Source organism: Mustela erminea, chromosome 17, assembly GCF_009829155.1.
Source record: "Mustela erminea isolate mMusErm1 chromosome 17, mMusErm1.Pri, whole genome shotgun sequence".
In the NCBI taxonomy this organism is placed as follows: domain Eukaryota; kingdom Metazoa; phylum Chordata; class Mammalia; order Carnivora; family Mustelidae; genus Mustela; species Mustela erminea.
This window is the reverse complement of record NC_045630.1, coordinates 43,458,191-43,480,982: the sequence shown is the minus strand read 5'-3', so window position 1 is coordinate 43,480,982 and position 22,792 is coordinate 43,458,191. Positions and strand designations below refer to the sequence as shown.

Here is a 22,792-nt window from a genome sequence, read left to right as displayed (position 1 = left end):
GCCTTTTAAAATACGCAATTCAATAGTTTTTAGTATATTCCCAGAGTTGGGCAACCACTATGACAATCAGTTTTAGAACATTTTCTTCCTCTTTCTTTCTTTTCTTTCTTTTTTAAATTTACTTGTCAGAGAGAGAGAGAGAGCGCACAAGCAGAGGGAACACCAGGCAGAGGAAGAAAGCAGGCTCCCTGCTGAGCAAGGAGCCCCTTGTGGAACTTGATCCCAGAGCCCTGGGCTCACTGGAGCTGAAGGCAGACTCTTAATGACTGAGCAGCCCAGGCATCCTGAACATTTTCTTTAAAAAAAAAAAGATTTTACTTTTAAGTTATCTCTACCTCCAACGTGGGAGTTGAACTTACAACCTTAAGATCAAGAGTCGCACAGTCTACTGACTGAAGTAGTCAGGTGCCCCTAATTTTAGGATATTTTCGTTACACAGAAAAGACAGCCATGCCCATCTTCTTTCTTTTTCTCTTTTCTTTCTTTTTAAAATTTATTAATTTGAGAGAGAGTGAGAGTGTGCAAGTGGGAGGGAGGAGCAGAGGAAAAGGGAGAGGGAAAAAAATCCCAAGCAGACTCCCTGCTGGGCACAGAGCCCATTGTGGGGCTCCATCTCACCACCCTGACATGAGGACCTCAGCCAAAATTAAGCATCCTTAGAAGTCACTTTCCAATTCCCTCTTCCTCAGCCCTGGCTCCTAAACTACTTTGGTTTCTGTGGATTTGCTTAGTCTGGACATTTTCTATATATGGAATCCTATGACATGTGGCCTCTTGTGACCAATTTCTTTCATGTAGCATAATGGTTCATAATGCCATAGCATATATCAGTACTCCTTTCCTTTTTATGGCCAAATGCTGTTTCATTGTATGGGTATATACTTCATTCTGTGTATCCCTTCATCAGTTGGACACGTAGATTGTTTTCAGTTTTGGGTCATTAGGATACTGGTACGAACATTTGTCTTGGCGATGTAAGTTTCATTTTCCCGAGTATAGACCTAGGAGTGAAATTGCTGGATCACACAGTAATCTCTTGAACATTTTGAGGAACTGCTAAATACTTTCCCAAGGTGGCTGTACTGTTTCACAACCCCACCAGCAAAGATGTGGGTCCCAATTTCTCTAAATCCTCACCAACACTTATTTTTCCATGTTTTTTAATCAGAGCCTTCCTAGTGGGTGTGAAGTGGTATCTCATGGTGGTTTTGATTTACGGTTCCCTGGTGACCAACGAGGAGCATCTTCTCATGTGCTTATGGGCCATTTCTACATCTTCTTTGGAGAAATCTCTATTCAAATCCTTTGCCCATCTTTAATGGGTTATATTTTTATATTGAGTGTAAGAGTTCTTTATAATAATCTGAATACCAGTCTATTAGATATATGACTTGCAAATTTTTTCCCATCCTGTATGGTGGTGTTTCACTGTCCTGATAGTGTCCTGTGAAACACAGAAGTCTTTATTTTGATGAAGCCCAACTTACCTATTCTTTGATTGCTGATGCTTTTGGTGTCATATCCTAACATACTGTTGCCTAATCCAAGGTCATCGAGATTTACACCTTATATTTTCCTCTAAAAATGTTATAGTTTTTGCCCTTACATTTAGATCTATGATCCATCTTGGGTCAATTATTATTTTATATGATGTGAGGTAGGGGTCTAGCTTCATTCTTTTGCATGTGGATATTCAGTTGTTCCAACACCATTTGTTGAAAAGACAATTCTTTCGTCCATTGAATTGTCTGTAGTCCTTCTCAAACTGGTCCTCTCTCAGTCCTGTGGCTTCATCTTCTGCCCTATCCCTTCTCCATCTCCTGTCCGACTAAATGATTTGTATTTTCCCAAATGAGCCTTTCTCACCTCTGGCCTACTTCTCAGCATGCTGATTCTTTTACTGAAAAATCTCTCTGACCTTCTTCCCACTTTACCTGGATATCTTCTCTAATTATCTATCAGGTCTAGGCTTGGATATTTTATTTTCCAAGAAGCCTTTCCTAAGACCCCAAGAATGTTTTAGGAAGAGTAGTTCTGTGCTTCCAAAACACCATGTACTTAACCCCAACAGGGGCTTTTTTGTGTGCCTGGCACATAGTAGCCGCTCAGTAAGTGTCTGAGGAATGGATGCATCCCAGAAGTCAAGGAAGAATGTTGTTTCAAGAAGGAACACTAGTTAGTATTCTGTATTGCTGTGGAGAGTTTAGGGGAATGAGCTCTGAAAAAATGTCACCGGGTTTTTACTATTTTTGTCATTACAAATAGTGAAGAGTTTCCATAGCATTGTGGATGTAGAAGCTAGTAGGGGGTGAGGGTTAAGGAGTGAAATGTTGATGAGAAAGTGAAGTTTTAGTTGCAAACTGTTTATGGCCAAGTTTGTGAGGAAAGGATGAAACTAGATGGGCACTATGAAACGGCTTAAAGGGGTAGAGTTATGGGCTTAGTTTTATTGCTATCAGTCCATCTGCCACTTTCCTGGATTTCAGAGAATTTGACTTCTAATGAGAGTCACTTTCTTGGCTTCTTATGTCAATTTTAGGGACACCCCAGGATTTCCCCATTTACCCTCCTACTGCCACATTTACACTCCCCCCACATCTGTATGTCAACATATAATTGTGTATATGCACACACACAAACAAAAACAGCATCCCCCCAAATCTAAACATTCTGGGGGTGACTGAGGCCTTCACCAAGGTGGGGTAAGCTGTATCTGCTCCCAGAAAAAGATGTCCTATAAGAATCACTTGTCTGGGTAGAAGAAAAGAAGGAACTGGTCTCTTAACATCTTGGCGGCACCAAAAGAACCATAGAGCCTTCTCTCTCTGCCCCTCATTCCCTGGCATCTCCCCTATGTCAGTCAGATAGGCTTAGAATGGAATGGCTTCAAGACTTTAATTTCTTTTACACCCTTACTGATTTACCTCCAACTCTGAACTCCTTCCATATCTTTGGCATTTTGCTTCCAGAGATAAATATGCCTGATTATAAGACTGCCAACCTGATTAGCCTTCACCACCAGCCTTACACAGCTCACATCGTGCCCCATACTTTTCAGAAATATCTCCTGATTCATCTGCCCTTCGAAGAGATGGCCCAGCAAGGCGAAGCTGGTACAGTACTGGGGCATTCCCTCGGGGTCGTAGCCCAGCTCCACTTGCCCCTTCTCCAGGGCGTACTTTCCATCCACGATGGTGCCTGTTAACACTTGCACTTTGCTCAAGTTTGCCGGATGGTTCAAAATGATTGTCAGGTGGTTCCCTGCACTAACATTGTGGGTCCAGAAGAATGATTCATCCAGAGTGTAGGCTTCCCAGGGGAAATGAACATCAAAAACCTTCATATCTGTGAAAATGGCTCCAGGTGGGTTGTCAGGAATGTAGGGGTCCTTCTTCTGAGCTGGCCTGGCCTTCTGGGTGTCATTAGAGATGTGGAAGAAGAACCTGGGGTAGAAAAGGAAAGGTCTGCAGATGATTGGGTTTTTCTGAGCTAGGAGGGTACGGAAGTGGGGGATCAGCCTGTCAAGGGGCAGTTCCTTATAGAAGAGGAGGAGGAAATGGGCCAGGAGTGGGAGGTCCTTGCTGTGAAAGAGTTTGCCAAGGAAGCCCAGATTCGAGAACTCCAGGAGCACCCATGGGTCAGACCTCATGGTGTTCACCTTCCAATCAATGTGGGTGATAAAGTTGGGGGCAGAAAAGACATTGTCCTCCAGTAACAGGAAGTATTCAGAGAGACTTGTGGCAAAGCTCATGAGGAAGGCGTGATCTATATTCTGCCTAGAGTAGAATTCCCCATGACGGGCCTCCTTCCTCATGTCATCCATGGAGGGGTAGACATCAGGCGGAGCATGGATCAGTAGCAGCTGCCCTGCCAAGATCTGTGGGCTGAAGAGGGTTGAAATACGAAGAATGGTTTCTCTGAGCTGGGTGAGGTCAGAATGTGCCAGGTGGACCAGCACTGTGAGACGTTTCTTCTCGCTCTTAGAGGAAGCACGGAACAGAGAGACCAAAGTGTGCAAGAGGCTTCTTTGATGTGGTTGTGGCACTGAGGAAATCCCCACTGTCAGCCATGCTGAGGAGAGGCAAAATAGGGACAACTGTCAGGGTCCATTGGGTTGATGATAAAGGTGGTCAGAAGGCTCAGGGTTGGGATGCTCTTTGGGACCTTCTCTATTTCTTTCTTCCCTCTCCTATTTCCACTCTATTCTCTCTTTTGGTAGAGGGGATGCTTAGATCATTGCTACTCAGAATGTGGGCCTTAGTCCAGTAACATCAGTCTCATCTGGAAGCTTATTAGAAACGCAGAATCTGTGTTCCTAGATAAGCAGAATTTGCATTTTGACTGTATCACCAAGAACCTAACATGCACGTTAAAGTTTGAGAAGCCCTAAACTAGGTGATGCTACTTTAGGGGTCCCTTTGAGTCTTCTTTGAGCCAGAATTTTTTTTTTGAGCCAGAATTTTGTAGCACATGGTTTACACACTCAATAGATATTATAGTTATTATCATTCTTTTTGTTTTATCTAGTTCATCTTTCTAAAGCTCACCTTTAGGTGAGAGGAAAAGTACTTCTTCATAAGTTAGGAGTCCTGATTGTGTGACCTTGGGCAAGGCCCTTTACTCCTGAGCTTAGTCCTGATCCACGAAACAGAGGGGTTTGGACTCTGACTCTAAGGCCTCTTCTAACCTAGATGTTCTCTAATGCAGTGACTCTGCCTTCCTGTAACAATTATCTTTTCCCTCCTTCTCCTCATTCCTGATATGCAAATGTCATGGTAGAGAGGGAATTGTGTGCCAGATTCAACTATTCCTCGGCACCGTCCTGCCTTTTCTCCTCTCCCTTCTTTCCTTCCTAGCTACCATACTTCTCTTGATGTCTTTACTTCCACTAGGATCCCCCATTCTCCTCCTTAGAACTCACTTTTTCTTCTCTGCTGAACCGTTTTAAAATATTTGAAGGTAAGATTCTGCCAGTCTTCTAGTGGTCTCGGGTCTTTCCTTTTGTCATAACTGTCCTCCTAGAGCATTCACAAAAGGCAAAACATGTACCTCCTTTCATAAAAAGAATAGGGTTTAGCCCCTAGAGGCTTCTCATAAGAGAGGGAATGGATCACTGTCCCTAGAGTGGGCCCAGCACATTCTCAGGATGTCTGACCACTAGCCAAAGTGTTGAGGGCTCCAGCTCTATTTGCTCTCTTCCTTACCTTAACAAATACTGGGGGTGGGCAGGCAGCTTCCTTATGGACCATGGGTTCAGGTTCATATTCCAACTCCCTTTGGAGCATCTTGCTCTCAGGTGAAAAGGCACAGGTGTTCTGAGGAACCACCTGTCCACACCATTCCCACCCTACACCCTCGATTCCCATGCAGAGAAGCAAGGGTTGCTACCTGGCCTTTGATAGTCATCTCGTTCTGATCATGTTCAATTTCCTCCGGGACTTTCAAAGTGATGAAAAGCCACAGGAATCCGATGCTCACGGAGGTTATGAAGCTGCACCTGATGGAACACCGCATGGGGGCTGTAGGGTGTGGTTCCTATAGCAAAAAGTCAACACGGACAGCAGCTGGGCACTCTCTCCGTCTGTCCATGCTTAGAACTTCTTCGTCCCCTGGAAGCTTTCCCCCACACACTCCCCCATATTCTATTCTTCCTCCTCCTCATTGTTAACTTATTACCAAAGCCTGCTTTTTATTTGAGCTGGGAACAATAGCCTTATTCCCTGACCGAAAGGAATGTCACCTGTCCTGGGACTTCCACTGCCTTCTCATCATAGGTTTGTTTGGAGATTCAACGTTCCCAAAGTTTTCTCTTCTCTAAATGATAAGGGTCAACTAGGGCTTCAATGATAAGGCTGTTTTATCTTGGAAAACAGATGCCACCACCCACCCTTGCTATCTTAAAAAACAGCAAGTTTATTACAATAGCTGAACTTGAAGTACTGCTAAGTTCTAGACAATTTGGTGCCTTTCTTCCTTTTTAATAAAGGATATTCCTTAACTTATTCCAATCTTTAATCTTATTCACATACCTTGATCAGAACGTGATTCTGTTAGAGTAAAAAAAAAAAAAATCCTTTTGTAAACGTTAGGCTTTGGACTTCAAGCTAATTCAACCTCAAAAGCACTTGTCTACAGCTTTCTTTCTCTGTTTCAGTGTCTTTTCTCCCGTGAGAATGTGTTTCCCTGATTGTTTCTAAATGATCAGAGGAAAGGCTTTAATATGCCTCATCACCTGCTCTTGATTCTTTCCCTTTTTGTTCAACACACAAAAGAAAAGAAATGGTAGTGGGTAATTTCTGTGTTCCTGAGGCTGTAATATTCTCGAATCTTCCTGTTTTCTGATCCCTGCCAGTGCAGTATTTCCGCAGAGCTTAACATGCTCCCTTAACCTTTTAGCTTTTTTTTTTTTTTTTTTTTTTTTTAATATTTTATTTATTTATTTGACAGAGAGAGATCACAAGTAGGCAGAGAGGCAGGCAGAGAGAGAGGAAGGGAAGCAGGCCCCCTGCTGAGCAGAGAGCCCGACGTGGGACTCGATCCCAGGACCCTGAGATCATGACCCGAGCCGAAGGCAGCGGCTTAACCCACTGAGCCACCCAGGCGCCCACCTTTTAGCTTTTTGATAAGAATTGTAAAGAGAAAACTTATACATGGTAAAAAGGCTTCACAGAGTAAACTTTCCTATTTATTTATTTGACACACAGAGAGAGAGCACAAACATGGGGAGTAGCAGAGGGAAAAGCAGGCTTCCTGCTGAGAAAGGATGCTGACACGGGGCTCAATCCCAGGACCATAGGATCATGACTGAGCTGAAGGCAAAAGCCTGACAAACTGAGCCACCCAGGCATCCCAGAGTAAACTTTTCTTACCTAGTTGCCTTAAGTCAGGACTTCAAGTCAGTTAGGTGATTCACATACAAACCACTTGATGTCAAAGAGATCAGCTTCTTTCCTCCAGAACATAAATACAAAGATACATATCGGATTAAAAGGCTTTACAATGACAGCTGAAGGAGTTCACGGCCATAGCCATAGCCCGTTCTCCTCAGCTCCTCCTGGGTCACCTACCAATCGCAGCCGGAGGACCACTCTCCTGTAGCCCTCTGAGTTCCACAGACTTCTGGAAGAGGCAGGAGAGAGAGAAAAAGAGAGCTGGGGTGCAGAGGACCAATCACTGCAGGCACAATGACAAGAGAGGGTGAGGCCAGCAAAGCAAGTCTTCTAGCTTTGAGCTAAGCCCCTTCTGTGATGTTACTCTTGTGTCCCCTTCACCTACAGCCCCACCATCAGAGCAGGCACAGGACTCACCAGGGCACAGGTGTACATTTCAGAACTGGTAGCTGGTATGATGCATTCCAAAGACCAGCACCAGCATCTTTTAACAAAGAGATGCCAAGAACTACCAAACATTCCCACCACGGTGCCCTCTACTTCCCTGAACCTCGATGCCGTACTCACCCCTTCTAGTGGTTGTGCCCTGACTTCCACCCCCTTCTCACAGTCTCAGATGCTTCACCCCTGCAACGAACGCTTTCTCTTCTGTGTTACTCTCTTTCTCTCTGCTCTGCCATTCCTGTCATCTTGACAAGGAGCTCTACTCTATCCAGGTGGGAACGGAGGCAAAAAGCAAAATCCCTCTCAAAATTCATGGTCTCTCTGAATCCTGCCCATTCCTCTGCTACCCTAACACAGCAAAACTCCCCGAAAGCCTTGCGTCTGTTATGTCATCCCACTTCATGTCACTTTTTATCTCCTCTTACTCAACCTCCGCAACTTTTCACGTGATTGACTACTGCCTCCTCCTTGAAATACTTTCTTCCCTGACATCATTCTTGCCACACTGATTGTTCTGTTTCTTTCCTGGCTCATCCTCTTCCCAAACTGTCAATGTAGGAGTGTTCTAGGGCTCTGTCCTTGACTCTCTTCTTCCTACATGCTCTCCCTGCTGATCTTATCCAGTCCCATGGCTTTAAGTACAAAATATTATATATGTGTGTGTAACTATATATGTATATACAGTACATGTATGCATATTTATAGATGTGTATACATTATATCTACAGGCTTATATATATATAAGCCTGTGGATATATACACACACACAGATAACCCAGAGCTGATCTTACCTGCGACCCTGACCCCTTATCCTGAGCTCCAGATTACCTGACTATTGTACACCTCCATCCGGGTGAACAAAAGGTATCTGAGCTTTAACAGAACCAAAATAGAAACACAGATTCGACAAACCTCCCCAGTGTCTTCCTCCCCAAGTTTTCTGCATCTCAGTAAACAGTACTACCCTTTGCCCATTCACTCAGGGGAAGAATGTACAAGTCATCCTTGATAGCTCTCTCTAACAGTCTACATTCAGTTGAATTAGCCCTGTTACCTTTTCCTTCAAAACGTATCCCCAGCATGAGCTTTTCTTACCCATCTCTACTGCTACAACGTGAGTCTGGTCCACTGTCATCGCCTGCCTGGACTATTGGAACTGCCTTCTAATTGGTTTCTCACTCCATCCCCATTCTTCTGCAATCTACTCTCCATGTGGCAGAGAGATCTTTTATTTATTTGTTTGTTTTTAAAAGATTTATTTATTTTAGAGACAGTGTGGTGGGTGGGTAGGAGGGCAGAGGAAGAGGGAGAGAGAATCCCAAGCAGAGTCCCCGCTGAGCCAAGAGCCTGACTTAGGGCTCTATCCTACCATCCTGAGATCATGGCCTGAGCCAAAATCAAGAGTTGGACACATAACTCATAACACATAATACATGAAGATGATGTCTATTCTTAAGAGTTTGTATGAGGATTTTAAGAGACCATTCTCCCAAGCGCTCCCAGAAAGACCTTTTTTTTTTTTTTTAAAGATTTTACTTATTTATTTGACCAAGAACACAAGTAGGCAGAGAGGCAGGCAGAGAGAGAGAGAGAGAGAAGCAGGCTCTGCACTGAGCAGAGAGCCCGATGCGGGGCTCGATCCCAGGACTCTGGGATCATGACCTGGGCTGAAGGCAGAGGCTTTAACCCGCTGAGCCACCCAGGCACCCCGATAGTCTAAGCTTTTTGTCTCTGTGTATGGTACTCTTCTTCTTGGAGCTATTCTCTGTAGACTTTCCAAGAGCCATCTTCTTCCCAACATTCAAAATTTGAGCCCAGATGTTTTTCTTCCCGCCTCAGGTCACTGTGCCTAAAGTAGCCACTCACTCACCAGCCTCCTATCACTCTGTCACGTATTTTCTTTTCTTTAGCATCGGTTTCTACCAGAAACCGTATGTGTTTATTGCCTGTCTCTATCCACTGGACTAGAGCATAATCTCTTGAAGGGTAGGACTTTGTTTTATTCAATGCTATGTCTACAGTGCTTTGCTTTGGTAGTTGGCCCAGAGAACATGCTCTGCAGCTAGTTATCATCTCATTAATTATCAGGCATTATGTGATAATGGTGAATGGTCATATATGTCTTCAACAGGCACTGTGCTAGGTGCTGGGACCGTGCAGTATGCCAGAGAAAGGCAATGTGTGGCCAATGGATAGAGCAGATGCTGGACTCAGCCTAGGCAGAATCTGGGTTCTGCTAAACTTATTGGCTGTGTGTCTGTAGCTAAATGACTCAGCCTCTCTGAACCCCAGTTCCTCATCCAGAAAATGAAGATGATGTCTATTCTTAAGAGTTTGTATGAAGATTTTAAGAGACCATTCACACAAAAATGCCTAGCACAGCTGGCATTCAGTAAATTGAACAACTATCGTTTTCACCCATGACAGCACAGTCATTATATGTTTACGTATTTACAGAGTGGGGAAAGGGCAGAGGGAGAGAGAGAATCCTAAGCAGGCTCCATGCCCAGTGCCGAGCCTGACGTGGGGCTCGATCTCACGACCAAGATCATGAGCAGAGCCAAAATCAAGAGATGGATGCTTAACTGACTGAGCCCCCCCGCCCCCAGGCATCTCAGCATGGTCTTCTTTTCCCTCACCCTTGGGAGAGCATCTTACTTTAATTCCTAAACCTTCACCCCAATTTTCCTTTGAGATTCTTACACTGATGCACGACACTTCGAGGACGCTTCCGTGTCTTGTCATTTGATTTCCACTTCTCTGAGGGCTTTAGAGGAGACAGAAAATAGAGGGAGGGGGGAAGTAAACACTGAAAAGCACCGACACCCCCCAGGTCCCTCATTAGCATTGCATTTATGAGGAGACCAACTCTGACACCAGGCCTGCTGCCACGGTATGTCCTGGGTGTGGGTTCCGGACTTGGCTGAAAATCAGAGTTCTCCTTTAAGCCTGGGCACGTGAGCCTGTCCCACGGGGTAGGGATGGGGCAGGAGCCCACCCCCATTCCAGCATTTCTCTCTGGGTGCCTCAGTGAGTGATCCCCCTGGCAACCATTGTTCTTTCAGAAGGTCTGAAGTTCATCATCCCCCTGGCCTCTCCAGGACAGGTGGCCCCACACAGCTCACAGCAATCACACAAGCCCATTTGATTGGCCCACACACTGTTTTTTATTTTTTATTCTTTTAAAATTTTTTCAAAGATTTTATTTATTTATTTGACAGACAGATATCACAAGCAGGCAGAGAGGCAGGGAGAGAGAGGAGGAAGCAGGCTCCCTGCTGAGCAGAGAGCCCAATGTGGGGCTTGATCCCAGGACCCCTGGGATCATGACCCCAGCTGAAGGCAGAGGCTTTAACCTACTGAGCCACCCAGGTGCCCCTGGCCCACACACTGTTTTTTAAAAAATCTGTTTGAAGATTGAATATTTCAACACAAGGGGAGCTTGTATAAAAACGTAGACTTTTGGCTTCTCTTGAAAAATTGCAGCTTTCTGCACCCCCTGGCCTGATGGGTGATGGTCCCCGGTGACTGGACATGCATTCTCCCTGTTTGAGACACCACCTGCTTGACTTTCCTGTTACTTCTGCCCCTTGAAGCATGTCTTCGGCCACTGCTCTCAGTCAGGCCTTGGGAGACTGGAAGACGATGTTAGATCCTGGTCTTATACTGGGCACCCATTTGGGATAAGGTGCTAAAAAGATGAGGCACAGAATCATCCCTGGGGTTGAAGTGCCATGGTCAAGGGGAGGAAGAAAATGAATAGAGGGTTGCAGACAAGTGAATGATAAACAATGAAAAACAAAAATGAGGAGGGAAGAGATGATGACCAATTTTGTATGTGATGTGGATAACATTCTGGAGCGCTTACAGAAGACATGAGGTGGGGCGGGGGGAAGGGGCAGTGCCCGAAATTCAAGATTAGACGGGTATGGGTAGAGAAAACTCACTGCTTGATCTGTATCATCTTGAAAGCTTCCCAAACAGCAGGAAAAACAAACTGCACCCTTGTTCAAATGGAGGGTCACAGTCCATTAATGGTTTATACAACCAGCTTCCGTGGATCTTAATTAGCAAGGAAGTACGTCACTGTGTGAGGGCAAGTGCTGTTTTGCGAAACTTGTATTGTTTTGTGAAAGTCTTGGGATATAAACAAAAGTCCTGGAGATCACAGTCAAAGTGTGAAGCCACTGTGGCTTAGGGAAGAGAATGGCTGCGTGTTGGCCCGGGAAGGGCTGGGTAGGGGTGACAGTCTGTGTTCCCTTTCCTCAGCTTTAGAGAAATCAGCTTGGTGTTTGGGAAAGATCAAAGGCTCTAGGATCGCCATTCCTGTTCTGACTCTGTTATTATCTGTGTGACTTTGGCTCATTAACCTTGCTGAGTCTCATTTTCCCCCTCTGAAAAGCAATGCCACTAATAGCCACCTACTTCACCTTGTTGATGTGTCTGAGAGACTCTGAATTACTCCCTGCCGCTGGCCCTGTATCGTTCATGCTAGGGCAGAATTTCTCTCGTTGTTCACCTATCACCACTTCCGGCCAGGGGAGAGATGGAAGGGAATTAGCATTTTAGTGTGGGAGACCCTGTGCGGGTCACTCAACAGGATCTGGCAGAACACTGCGCATTTCCAAGGAGCATGGCAGATTTGGGAGTGCTCCCTGAAGTTCTGACATAATTCCTGTAGAAGTCATTTTCTTCCTGTTGGAAGACTTTCATCCCGGATATAGGGAATTCCAAACATTCCAGCTATCCAAGGCCATACAGTGTGCTGAGAGGGACGCCTCTGTCCCCAGACCTTGGTTGGGGCAGTCTTGCTGCAGAATGAACGGAGAGGGCGTCTCCCTCTCCGCCTCTCCACTTCTCTCCTCAGCACAGGGTTGTTCCACAGGAGTCCTGGGCCTCTAAAGTGGTCCAACCAGAAAGGGAGGAAACACCCTGAAGCCCTAGTGCGGGTGACTCTGGCCCTCCCCACCCCTACGGGCAGGGCTGGCCACACCGTGGGAACTGCCCCACTTGCCAGTGTCTGTTGGAGGCTCCGTGGGGAGTTGGGCCAGGAGGAGGGTCTAGCCCTTTAGGCCCCAAACCCAGGCCAACCAAAATCCTGAATCCTGGATCCCCTTGGGCTGAATCAGTAGAGAAGGGATCCCAGGACTGGAGAGGAAGAGGAGGTGGGGAGGAGGAAGAGATATTTACTTATTAGGTAAATAATCCAGAATCCAGACCCAGCTTCCCAGGAAAGAAGCCCAGAGATGAGACCCTCGTCCTGGGGTGGTGAGCTGATGTGAAGAGACAGTCCGTGAGCTGGGCGTAGGGCAGAGGATTGAGCAAAGAAGCCCCACAGGAGAGACAAGCCAGTAGAGGAAACAGTATTGCTGGTTCCAGGAAAATGAACAGGGCAGGGAATGGGGGAAATGGATTTATCCCATTATGTGGGCCCCCCCGCCCGGCACATACTGATCTATTGTGGAGGCCAGATTCTTTTCCTCTCCAGCCCAAAGTTGCATCCTCAGCCAGCAGGAGCCACAGACGCTCAAGGCCTTTTTCCGTCCCCTTCAACAAATATTTCTGGGGTTTCTACCACGTGCCTGCTGCCAGGGCTAGCGGCTTCCAGTCTGGAGGAGAGCCATGTATAGGGGAAGAAGGCAATGTTAAAGACAATTACCGAGTTATGAGTGCAGTAAGAGAGTAGTAACGAGACGCTGTGGGAGTACACAAAATAAATAAAACAGGGAGGCCGAAGAGTCTGCAGCTCATCTCGAGATCTCAGAGTTTGTGAGTTCCCACAGGGAACATCTGACACAAAACACTCCAGGACACCCAGAGTGGGGGAGGGGGGCACAGGGAGAGAGAGGATGGCATTGAATTGGCGGAGGCGCTGAGACCGACTGTGCAGAGGCGGGGAGGAAAGGCCCGTGCACCGGGGAACTTGGGGGAAAGGAGAAAGAGCAGAGGATCACCAGGGCTGGGAAGGGAAGGGTGATGTTCGAAGAAGTGCAGCACTCGGAGGGCGCAGACACCGGAGGTCAGGGCGGAAGGCAGGCGCACGGCCGACACCCGGAGCTCTGGAAAGTGGTCGGAGGCGGCGGGCGGCAGACGGGGTGGAGAGCGGCCCCTACACGTGCGCTACGTGCTGCGCGGGCCGCCGCCCCCTCCCTGGCTGCTGGGGAGTCGGGCCGCCCCTCATCCTGGAGTCCAGTCCCCCCGCAATGAGCTGAGGACTGGCGGAGGGGGGAGGGGGTGGGGGCTGGGGAAGGAGAAAGTCGCTCCCCCGGCTTGCAACCCTGGAGCTTGGCCGTCCTGTAGAGGCGACCGGAAGGAACGCGGGGAGCGCCTCATCACTAGGCGGGCGGATCTAGGGGCGAAGGCTGCAGATCTGGGGCGCAGGCCGGGGGCGGAGTAGGATCGCGCAGTTTCGGGGAGTGAGGCCTGGAGACCAAGGGAGCCGGATGAGGATGGAGACCGTTAGGAATGTGACCGAAGCACTTGGGGCTGCACAAACAGGGGTGGTTTGGGGGACGGAGGCCCGGGTGGGGCGGAGTGTTGTCCAAGAGTAAGGAGGGGGTTCCTGGAGACGTGGCACTCCGAACGGGGCTTGGTTCCGCTTCGGGCGCCTGGGCTCCAACCCCGCTCTCCCCCGGAAAGCCGGACCGGACCCGCCCAGGCCTCGCACCCAGGCCTCCGGGAGCTCCAGCCCTGGGACCTCCGGACCGGGGTTACCCAGGTCCGGCCTCTGGGGCGTCCGGCCAGCCCCAGACGAGACAATGCGGCCCGGGCCCCGCCCCCGGAGGCTGATGCGGCCCCGGCCGCGGCCAATCAGCGCCTGTGGCTAGGCTCTTTAAAAAAAGAAGAGCCGGCCGCGGTGTGGCTGTCAGCTGGCGAGGGATCCCTCCGCCCATGTAAACACACATCATAAAGGGCAAGGGAAGCGTCTGGTGCGAGGTGGGGGAGTTGTCGCCTTGCGGGAGAGCCCTTTGGGTCCCCAGGTTCCCCTCACTACCCTGGCAACCGCCCCTCCCTCAACGTCACATCGGGTCCGTGGGGAGCCAAACAGCTGCTGCCAGATCTGGGAGCAACAAAATCTCATCACTTAGGGTCACTACCGGAAATGGAGAGAGCTTGGGAGTTGGGAGCGTGAGGGAGTCCTAGTACACAGCCGAGGGTTGGGAAAGCCTTTCCTAGACTCCTTCCAGTGCCCCTCAGTTAAGTATTAGTCATTACTGATATGTCCCTAGAATTGTCCCCGAAGTTATACCTATCCGGGTTGAAGGATGCCAGTGTTAAGTGTGAAAATCGTCTTAACGCTCTCCCAGGAAAGAGCACATGACAGGAAATCAACTGCAGCGAGACCCTCAAAAGCATACATACTCTCGGCAAAGAGCAACAGTGATTCTTCTCCCCCAACATTTTATTATGAAACATCTTCAAATATTCTGCAAAGTTAAAAGAATTTTGCAGCGAATTCCTCTAGACCCACTACCTAGGTTCTACCGTTAGCATTTTATTAGAACTTACTGTATCTCCTATCTATCTTGCACTGAAGACTTTTTCTCCAACAGGATGCCAGCTGCCCCCTGGCTTAAGTGTCTGTTGCAGTGTGGAGCCAAACAGGCTCACCTAGGTCTGAAGCCCTAGAGAGCTAAGACAAGCAGTACCTTCTGTAAAGGACCTTTCTGAATTCTTTTTTTTTTTTTAATTTTTTATTTTTTATAAACATATATTTTTATCCCCAGGGGTACAGGTCCCTTTCTGAATTCTTTTGGGGCCAAGTACTTCTGGGAAGAGTTTATTGAAGAGGAGTCTTCTCTCCTCCCCTCTTTTGAATTGAAGACTCCTTAAGGATAAGAGAGATTTCTTTCTTCTAATGAATCTGAAAGCAGAACTAGGACTATGTTGACCCAAACAGTACTTTCATGGGTTTGGCTGATTTCTGGATAAGAGAGATCTTTTTTTGTGTTGAGGTCCTACTGGTTGGATAAGAGAGATCTTTTTTGTGTTGAGGTCCTACTTGTTGAATTTCCTCTTTTCTGGGCAGGACACTAGGCACTCAACCTGTCCCCCTACCCTGATGCCTCAAAAGTGTTCATATCTCTTAAGGTTATGTAACCTCTCTGTGCCTCCATTGCTTCCTCTGCAAAATGGACATAATAGGGGATGCCTGGGTGGCTCAGTCAGTTAAGTGTCTGGCATCGGCTCAGGTCATGATCTCAGGGTTCTGGAATCGAGTCCCACATCCGGCTCCTTGCTCAGTGGACAGCCTGCTTCTCGCTCTTGCTCTGCCGCTCCTCCTGCTCCTGTGCTCTCTGTGTCTCTCTCCCTCTCTGACAAATAAATAAAATAACATCTTTTTAAAAAATGGACATAATAGTACCAACCCAACAGGATGGTTCTGTAGATTCAATGAGCAAATATACTAACATACTCAAAGAATTTACAACAATGCTTTACACACAGTAAGCATTAGATAATGGCTATCATCATATGCAAAAACTCCAGACTTACACCTCCACTTCAGATTCATACTTTTCAGCCTGTAAAATATTTCCAGCTGTACCAAAGACACCTCAAACTCAACAATATCCAAAACGCATCCAGAAGTGAACACATTATCTCCCTCCTCATATTGATTTCTCCTGTATGTAATCTAGGGGAATGTCCCAGCAATGCCAATGGGCAGAGCAACCATTCAGGCACGTACCTTGGATGCCTGAATCATCCTCCATACCTTACTGTCCCTCCCCAATTTATCACTGGGTCCTAATTTTGTCTCCTACATTTGCACCCTTTCTTCCTAATGAATAGCACCACTGCCTTAATTTAGGCACCATCGTTTCTCATCTAGATTATTTTTAAAGTCTTCTGCTTCTCTCACCACCGCCTCCTTGTTCTATTGCTCAAGGATCACTCTTTTCCCTGCCTCTTCCCAAAGACAGAGTCTCTTTTCCTTATGAGCTGTATGAATTTGTGTAAACTTTGAACCTGTGCCTCACTTTCCATCTGTAAAATGGAAATAAGAGTACCTACCTCATAGGGCTGCTGTGCAGATTAAATGATTACTCAGACAAAGCACTCAGAAATGGTTCCCAGGATAGCAAGTGCTCAAGAGTTGGCTTATTATTAACATTAAAACGATTGTTTTCTCCCCTCCATTTTGTTCTTGCTTTCAAGCCTCTCCCCCTACCTAGAAGATCCTTCTCCATTATGCCGGACACTTTCTGCCCCTCCCCAGGTTTTACTAAGTGTATACACTTCTATCATGGCACCTACCAGAGTGTGCCGACATGATTGAATAACCCACTCAAGTGTCTGATCTTCTCCACCAGAGTATTAACTTCTTGAGGGAAGGGACTCTGGCACGTAGTAAATGGTCAATAAATGCTGGCCTGACTGGACTGTAACGATCAACTCCATCCCCAGGCTAAAGGCCCCGGCCCCGCCCGATTTAGGGGCGGGGCCGAGAGCTCGGCGCGGGGGGGGGGGGGGTGGGGAATGAGTGGGGGTGGGGGTGGGACTCTTTTTCCTCGCCGTGGCGGCGGAGGCGCACGGCGTGGGTTAGCGGCAAGACGTCGTCGGAGGAAGGCTGAAAAAGCCCAAGGTGCTGCCGTTGCTAGTACAAGTCGGATTTGCTGTCGCCGGAGCCGCGTCTGTACACGTCTCGGACCGAGCGCAGCCCGTCGCCGCGGTCCCGGAGCCCAGCCAGTCCTCACCCGTCTCCGACCCGCGGTGATGGAGCCGGCCACCGCGCTGCCCCCGGGCCCGCGCCCGGCGCTGCCCCTCGGGGGCCCGGGCCCGCTGGGCGAGTTCCTGCCTCCCCCCGAGTGCCCGGTCTTCGAGCCTAGCTGGGAAGAGTTCGCGGACCCCTTCGCTTTCATCCACAAGATCCGGCCCATAGCCGAGCAGACTGGGATCTGTAAGGTGCGGCCGCCGCCGGTGAGTCACGCCGGCACCCCGGATCCTGCTTGCGGCTGGGGGAGGGAGCGGGGACTCGCGGGCCGGGGAGGCCCGAAACGCGGCGGGGCGGGGAGCGGGGTCGCCCTAGATGCCGCGTCAAGTTTGGGGCTGCCCCAGGGTCGGAGTTGAGGCCGGGGGAGGAGGACGGGGCTTGTGCAGGGTTGGAGAAGAGGAGCGTGGGAGAGCGGGCGCTTCGGTGGTGCCACCCCGAGGGCCCGGGCGACGCGCGGCTCGGGCGGACGGGTGTGCAGCCCGGCCCGGGGTTCGGGTTCGGTACCGGATGGAGTGGCGGCCGGGGTGGGCGCGGGGGTGCTTCCTGCCGGAGGCCGGCGGCGTCGCGGGCGAGGAGGGCGGGCGCCGGGCCCGGCGCCGCTCCGCGGGCTGGGGCTCGCCTCCTCCCCCGGGGTGCGGGGGTGTGTGCTGGGTGGGGGTGGGGGACTTGCGAGTTGTCGTGCGCGGAGGAAAGTTTTCAATATGGCGGCGGGAGCCCCTGGTCCTTTGTGTGGTGGCGGCGTCGGCCCGGAGCGGCCCTCACCTGGGCGCCCCACCCTGCAGGCGGGGGCACCCCCCTGCCCCCCGGGCCCCGGGCCTCCTGCTGTCCCCTGGGCAGAGCTTGAGGAGGGGGCGTCCAGCGCTGCCGGGGGGCGGGGAGGAGCCGCGGGGCCGGCCCCGGAGCCGAGGTGGTGGTGTGGGGGGCGTAAGTGTGTGTGGGGGCGCTTGGGGGCGCTTGGGGGCGCTTGGGGCGCAGGACTGGCGGCGGAGGGCCGGGTGCCCGCCCGCGCGCCCGGCTGCGCACACACCCGACTTTGGGCCGGGCCGCTCGGCTCCCCGGGGAGGTCTGGGCTGTGTCGGTGGGTTGGGGGCGAGGTCGTGCAGTAGGGGGACGTGTCAGACCAGAAGACCTCCGGAGGCTTCACGCGCACTTCCCGCGCCCCGCAGCCCGCGGAGGTTGAAATGCAGCCCCACTTCAGCCCTCTGAGCCCCGTTTGAAGCGCTTCGGGCCTGGGGGCTGTGTGTGTGAGGGGTGGGGTGTTGCTGAAGTCATCCCTAACGGCTCCAACGTTAGCTGAGCAGAGCCGGGCCAGCCCTTCCTTGTCCCCCACCTCCGCCTCCACCCCCACCCCCACCCCCACCCGGAACTGGGTGCGCGCCTGCACCCCTGTTTTTTTGCCCACCTTGCGGATGGTCCGAGTCCGAGTTGGCCTGAACCGTTGGGATGGGCCTGGACGGGCTGGAACCGTTGGGAAGGATGTTTAACTGCTTTTCCTACAGTTGAAGAATCTTCTCCCCACTATCCTCCCCACCCCCCCACCCCACCCCCACTCCTACCCCCGCTCCCACACCCGCTGGAGGAAGACCCCCCCCCATCCCTTTCTTTCTTAAGCTTGCTCTTTGTAATGACATTTGGAGTTGCAGGGGTTCTGTATGTAATCCTTCTGGTTTGGAAAAGCAGTTTTGAGGGAGATCTCTGTATGTTTCCTTTCTCGGGTCTCCCATCTCCTTCCCCCCAAAATTAAAACACAGACACCACACTTTGGTTTTTCTTGGACAAGTTTGAAGATGGAGATGAGACCTATGCTTCAGAAAATAACTGCTCAGTTAGAATGGGGGAAATGTTTGAAGATAGAACCATTTGTTTCAAGAAGTGGATAAGGTTGGTTCTTGTTGCTTAAGGGAAGTGTATTTCTTCTAGAGTGCAAAGAGGCCTGCAGAAGTTATAGCCGGGGCATATTAGAGCTAAGGTTTTAATTCTTGAAGAATAGGTCATGTTTCAAACATTTAGCAGTTTGGCTTTATGTCATATGCTAGGGAGGGTGAATGTGAGTATTGTTCGTTTGCATTAGTGAGATTTTATTCAGAAATCCGGCAACTTGATTAAGTTCTTGGTAACCAAAATGTGTGGAGTCGGGTTCCGAGGAGTGAGAGTTGTCCTCCATGTTGGTATTGTGGTATACTAGGGCTGGGGTAAACCTTTATTTTACTTTATTATTCTGTGCTTTTTGTAGGGCCCTTTCCCAGAAAGATAGTGTTGGCTCTGGTTAGGTTTGGCTACCCATTTCTTCATCTTGGCTAGGGTATTAATGGTAGGCTTTACAAAATGTGTGATCATACTGCCTTTTCCCATTCTGAATGCCAGACAGACATGATGGCCACCATTTTGTAATGAGAGTAGTACATTCTACAGCCTGAGAAAGGGTGTTAAGTAGGCACAAATAATCTACAAACATAACCAGTGCTGTTTTGGAGACCTCCTTTGTGTGAGGGGGGCTTTCTTCCTCCTTTGTTTAACAAACTCCTGTGCCAAATGGAAAGAGTTTGTTGTTGATATAACCACAAAAAGGGAAATCTTTCCAGAAGTTGTAGCTCTTGAAGAAGGGTCTTGTTGGAACAAAGGTTTCTTAAGGGATGTAAACAGTCTTTGTTTTAGAAACTGTTCTGTTTTAGAAAGCTGTGAACAAGTGGTTTCATATAGTTGAAATAAAGCAAAAAAAAAAAATCCAAGAGGTATGAAATATTGTCCCTGGTATAGTTATATAATGCCTGTGTTTCTAGATGGTTTTTGTTCTCTGGTTTTTTGGAATACAAGTGGCTGTATTAAAATGGAGATTGGGTCTGTTGGTATTTGTTGTTGGGAGAGTAGGGGAAGAATTATAAAGCATTTCTATTTCCTTTGTTCTTATCTTTGTATCTTTAATTAATGTTACTTACATAGTTTCAGTTTATAGCTGCATTCTGTGAGGGTCCTAAACTGTTTTGCTTCTGAAAACTTGGGGTTCACAGAAATTTGTGAAATTTTAATAAATGTGATATAAGGTAATAAATTAAGAAGACTGTTAAATCCTGAGTTAAAAGTTTAAAGAAGGAAATAAATGTCTCAAATGAAGTATGTAGGATAACAAGTCTTATTTCCTGGGCTTCGATTTTTTTAACTTTACAATTAATCTGACTTCTGGTCTGCTACCTGAAAAATGCACATTTTCATTTCCTCCTTGATGTGCTTAGATGTCTTTTTAAGGGCAGATTTTCCATGTTGCTTTGTGGTATTTGGAAGTGATTAATTTTAGGAGTGTTAACTATTAAGCAAAAAATAGGTTGGCTGCTCAGTGATACTTACCGAGTCTCCCAAGTTTGATTGGAATATATTGGATGGCTTTAATAACTTTGTTGCCCTCAAATGTCTAACATTTGGCCATAGATAGTCAGATTCCACATATTTTTTTTGGCAGTGTCCAAAAATCAGGGATTTAAATCAAACCCCAGATGGCACAACAGACACATTTTTTTCAGCTTTAACTTCCCGTGGGTCATTAGTTTGATCCCTTCATCTTCATAGGCAAAGTGTAAAACTTTGGAGTATTTTAATGCAGTCAGCATCTTTGAGTGAGCCTGCTGGTTCTACCATTAGGAGCAGGGAGGAATTTAAATACACATTTCTTTGTATGGTTAGAGGTGTTAATGATATGGAGCTCATTTACTCTCATTCCAACCTATCAATCTCCCTAATTTTAGGTTTGATTGACTTTGGCCTAACTCTCTCTGTTGTTTTCCCAGTTCCTTTGGTGTCTCGGAATTTTTCTCTGGTTGGGATTCTTCAGCCACCTTAGACCCTTTACCATTTGGAGAAAAGGCTTATCAATCAATAAAAACATCCTTGAGTGAAAGAAAAAAATTACTTTTTAAAAAATAACAGCTTTATTGAGATATAATTCATATATACCATGTAATTCATCAACTTAAAATGTAACACGTAGTAGTTTTAAGTAGTTTCAGGGCTGTAAGACCATCATCACAATCAATGTTAGAACATTTTCATCACTCCCAAAAGAAACCCTGTGCCCACTTGTAACTGCCTTTTAAGACAAATTTAGGACTGTGCTGCTCAGAAGAAAAACTTTTTTCTCACTAACTAGGAGACTGGATTAAGTCCTTCAGGTAGTTTGAAAGTGTCTGCCTTAACAACATAAAAACAAAATTCATTTGTTATTAGTCTTTGAATGGGTGTTTAGCTGAATTTGACTTTGCTAGTAGTAAATGTAAATTGGTTACACGGGGAGCCACGAACCTATCCACCTAGCTCTGACTTTTAGTGAACTGATCAACAAAATTGATAGATTTTTAGAATAGAATGTGAGTGGTGTTATAAATACATGAGCCAGCTCAGCTTAAGATTCATACCCCACTGGAAAAATTTCCCTACCATTGATTATAGGATTTGTTTAAGCATGCAACCTAAACCTTTTTCAAGAGCAAAATGAACTGAGAATTACCTTTGAAAAGTGTTAATGTTGTGGTAAAGTTGGGGTTAAAGCTTTCATTATTGAGATATACTGATAAGAAAAAATTTGGAAAAATTTATTTAGCCCTCAATTTCAATCTTTGTCTCTGAGGTACTTAATTTTCTTTATGATGTGTTAGCCTAAGTTTAAGAGTATTTCTGTTTGATCAGCAGAACTTAATTATTTGTTTAATTTGAGGGACAGAAAATCCAGGATGTTTAGGATACTTTAATATGCAGGTAGAAATCTTCCAGGGAGAGAGTTTTCTGTCAGAAAGGAAAAAAAAGGGTGCCTGGGTAGCTCAGCCTTTAAGCTTTTGCCTTTGGTTCAGGCCATGATCCTAGGGTCCTGCGATGGACCCCTGCATCAGGCTTCTTGCTCAGCACGGAGCCAGCTTCTCCCTCTCACTCTACCTGCTTGTGTTCCCTCTCTTGTTCTCTCTCTCTTTCTGTCAAATGAATTCTTAAAAAAAGCACAGGGGTGGGGTGGGTGGGGGGAGGTGCGCCTGGGTGGCTCAGTGGGTTAAGCCTCTGCCTTTGGCTAAGGTCATGGTCCTGGGGTCTTGGGATGGGGGCTGAGCCCTGTATTGGGCTCTCTGCTCAGCAGGGAGCCTGCTTCCTCCTCTTCTCTCTGCCTGTCTCTCTGTCTACTTTCTGATCTCTGTCTGTCAAGTAAATAAATAAAATCTTAAAAAAAAAAAAAAGAAAATATCATTGCAAACTACTGGATAAAAAAAAAATTGAATCTGGTTTATGTGCTGTAGATGGGATATTTTTCTAGACTTTTGTAACTTCTTGTTTTAATTGGACCATATTAAAGGTTGGCTATAGAAAGGGATAAAGGGAGAACTTATGTACACCACCCCGCCATGAAACTGCTAATTAGGTTCCTGGATTTTGGTTCCAGGAAGCCTACTTGCGTTTACCTCTTTCCAAAGGCTATATAAAGGCTGTATATAGGTTTAAAAAACCAGGAACCTAGAAAATCCTTGCTTTCCTCGTTGTACAGATCTTTCAGCTTGATTTGTGTTGAGTTAGTAGTGTGATTTTTTTTTTTTCCTTCCTAAGAGAATTAGATATTCTGTAGAGATTCTGTAGATATTCTGTAGAGATGCTAATAATATAATTAAAGTATAGAACAACCCCAAAAAACCCTTTTTTAAAAAACCAATCTAAAAAAAAAAAAAAAAAGGTTAAGGGGATAATTGTTGGGAATTGAAAGGCTCTCTGTACTTTT

General features: G+C 47.4%; 2 protein-coding genes across 4 annotated transcripts in view; one reads left to right on the top strand and one right to left on the bottom strand.

The window, feature by feature from the left end:
• Positions 1 to 2,837: 2,837 nt before the first annotated feature.
• Positions 2,838 to 18,511, bottom strand: LOC116575793 (alpha-1,3-mannosyl-glycoprotein 4-beta-N-acetylglucosaminyltransferase-like protein MGAT4E). The gene is given in 5 exon segments (XM_032317312.1): positions 2,838 to 3,187; positions 3,190 to 4,071; positions 4,922 to 5,018; positions 5,389 to 5,497; positions 18,455 to 18,511. Coding segments are annotated over 4 exon segments (1,179 nt in total). The 5' UTR covers positions 5,407 to 5,497; positions 18,455 to 18,511; the 3' UTR covers positions 2,838 to 3,005.
• KDM5B (lysine demethylase 5B) overlaps positions 16,849 to 22,792 on the top strand; it is a 94,828-nt gene continuing 88,884 nt past the window's right edge. For 2 of the 3 annotated variants that reach the window (XM_032317308.1, XM_032317311.1), the window contains exon 1: positions 16,849 to 17,258. In XM_032317308.1, the coding sequence (XP_032173199.1) occupies positions 17,055 to 17,258 (204 nt within the window). In that variant the 5' untranslated portion in view covers positions 16,849 to 17,054. The remainder of the gene's footprint in view (positions 17,259 to 22,792) is intronic. The other variant, XM_032317310.1, reaches the window with a different exon arrangement.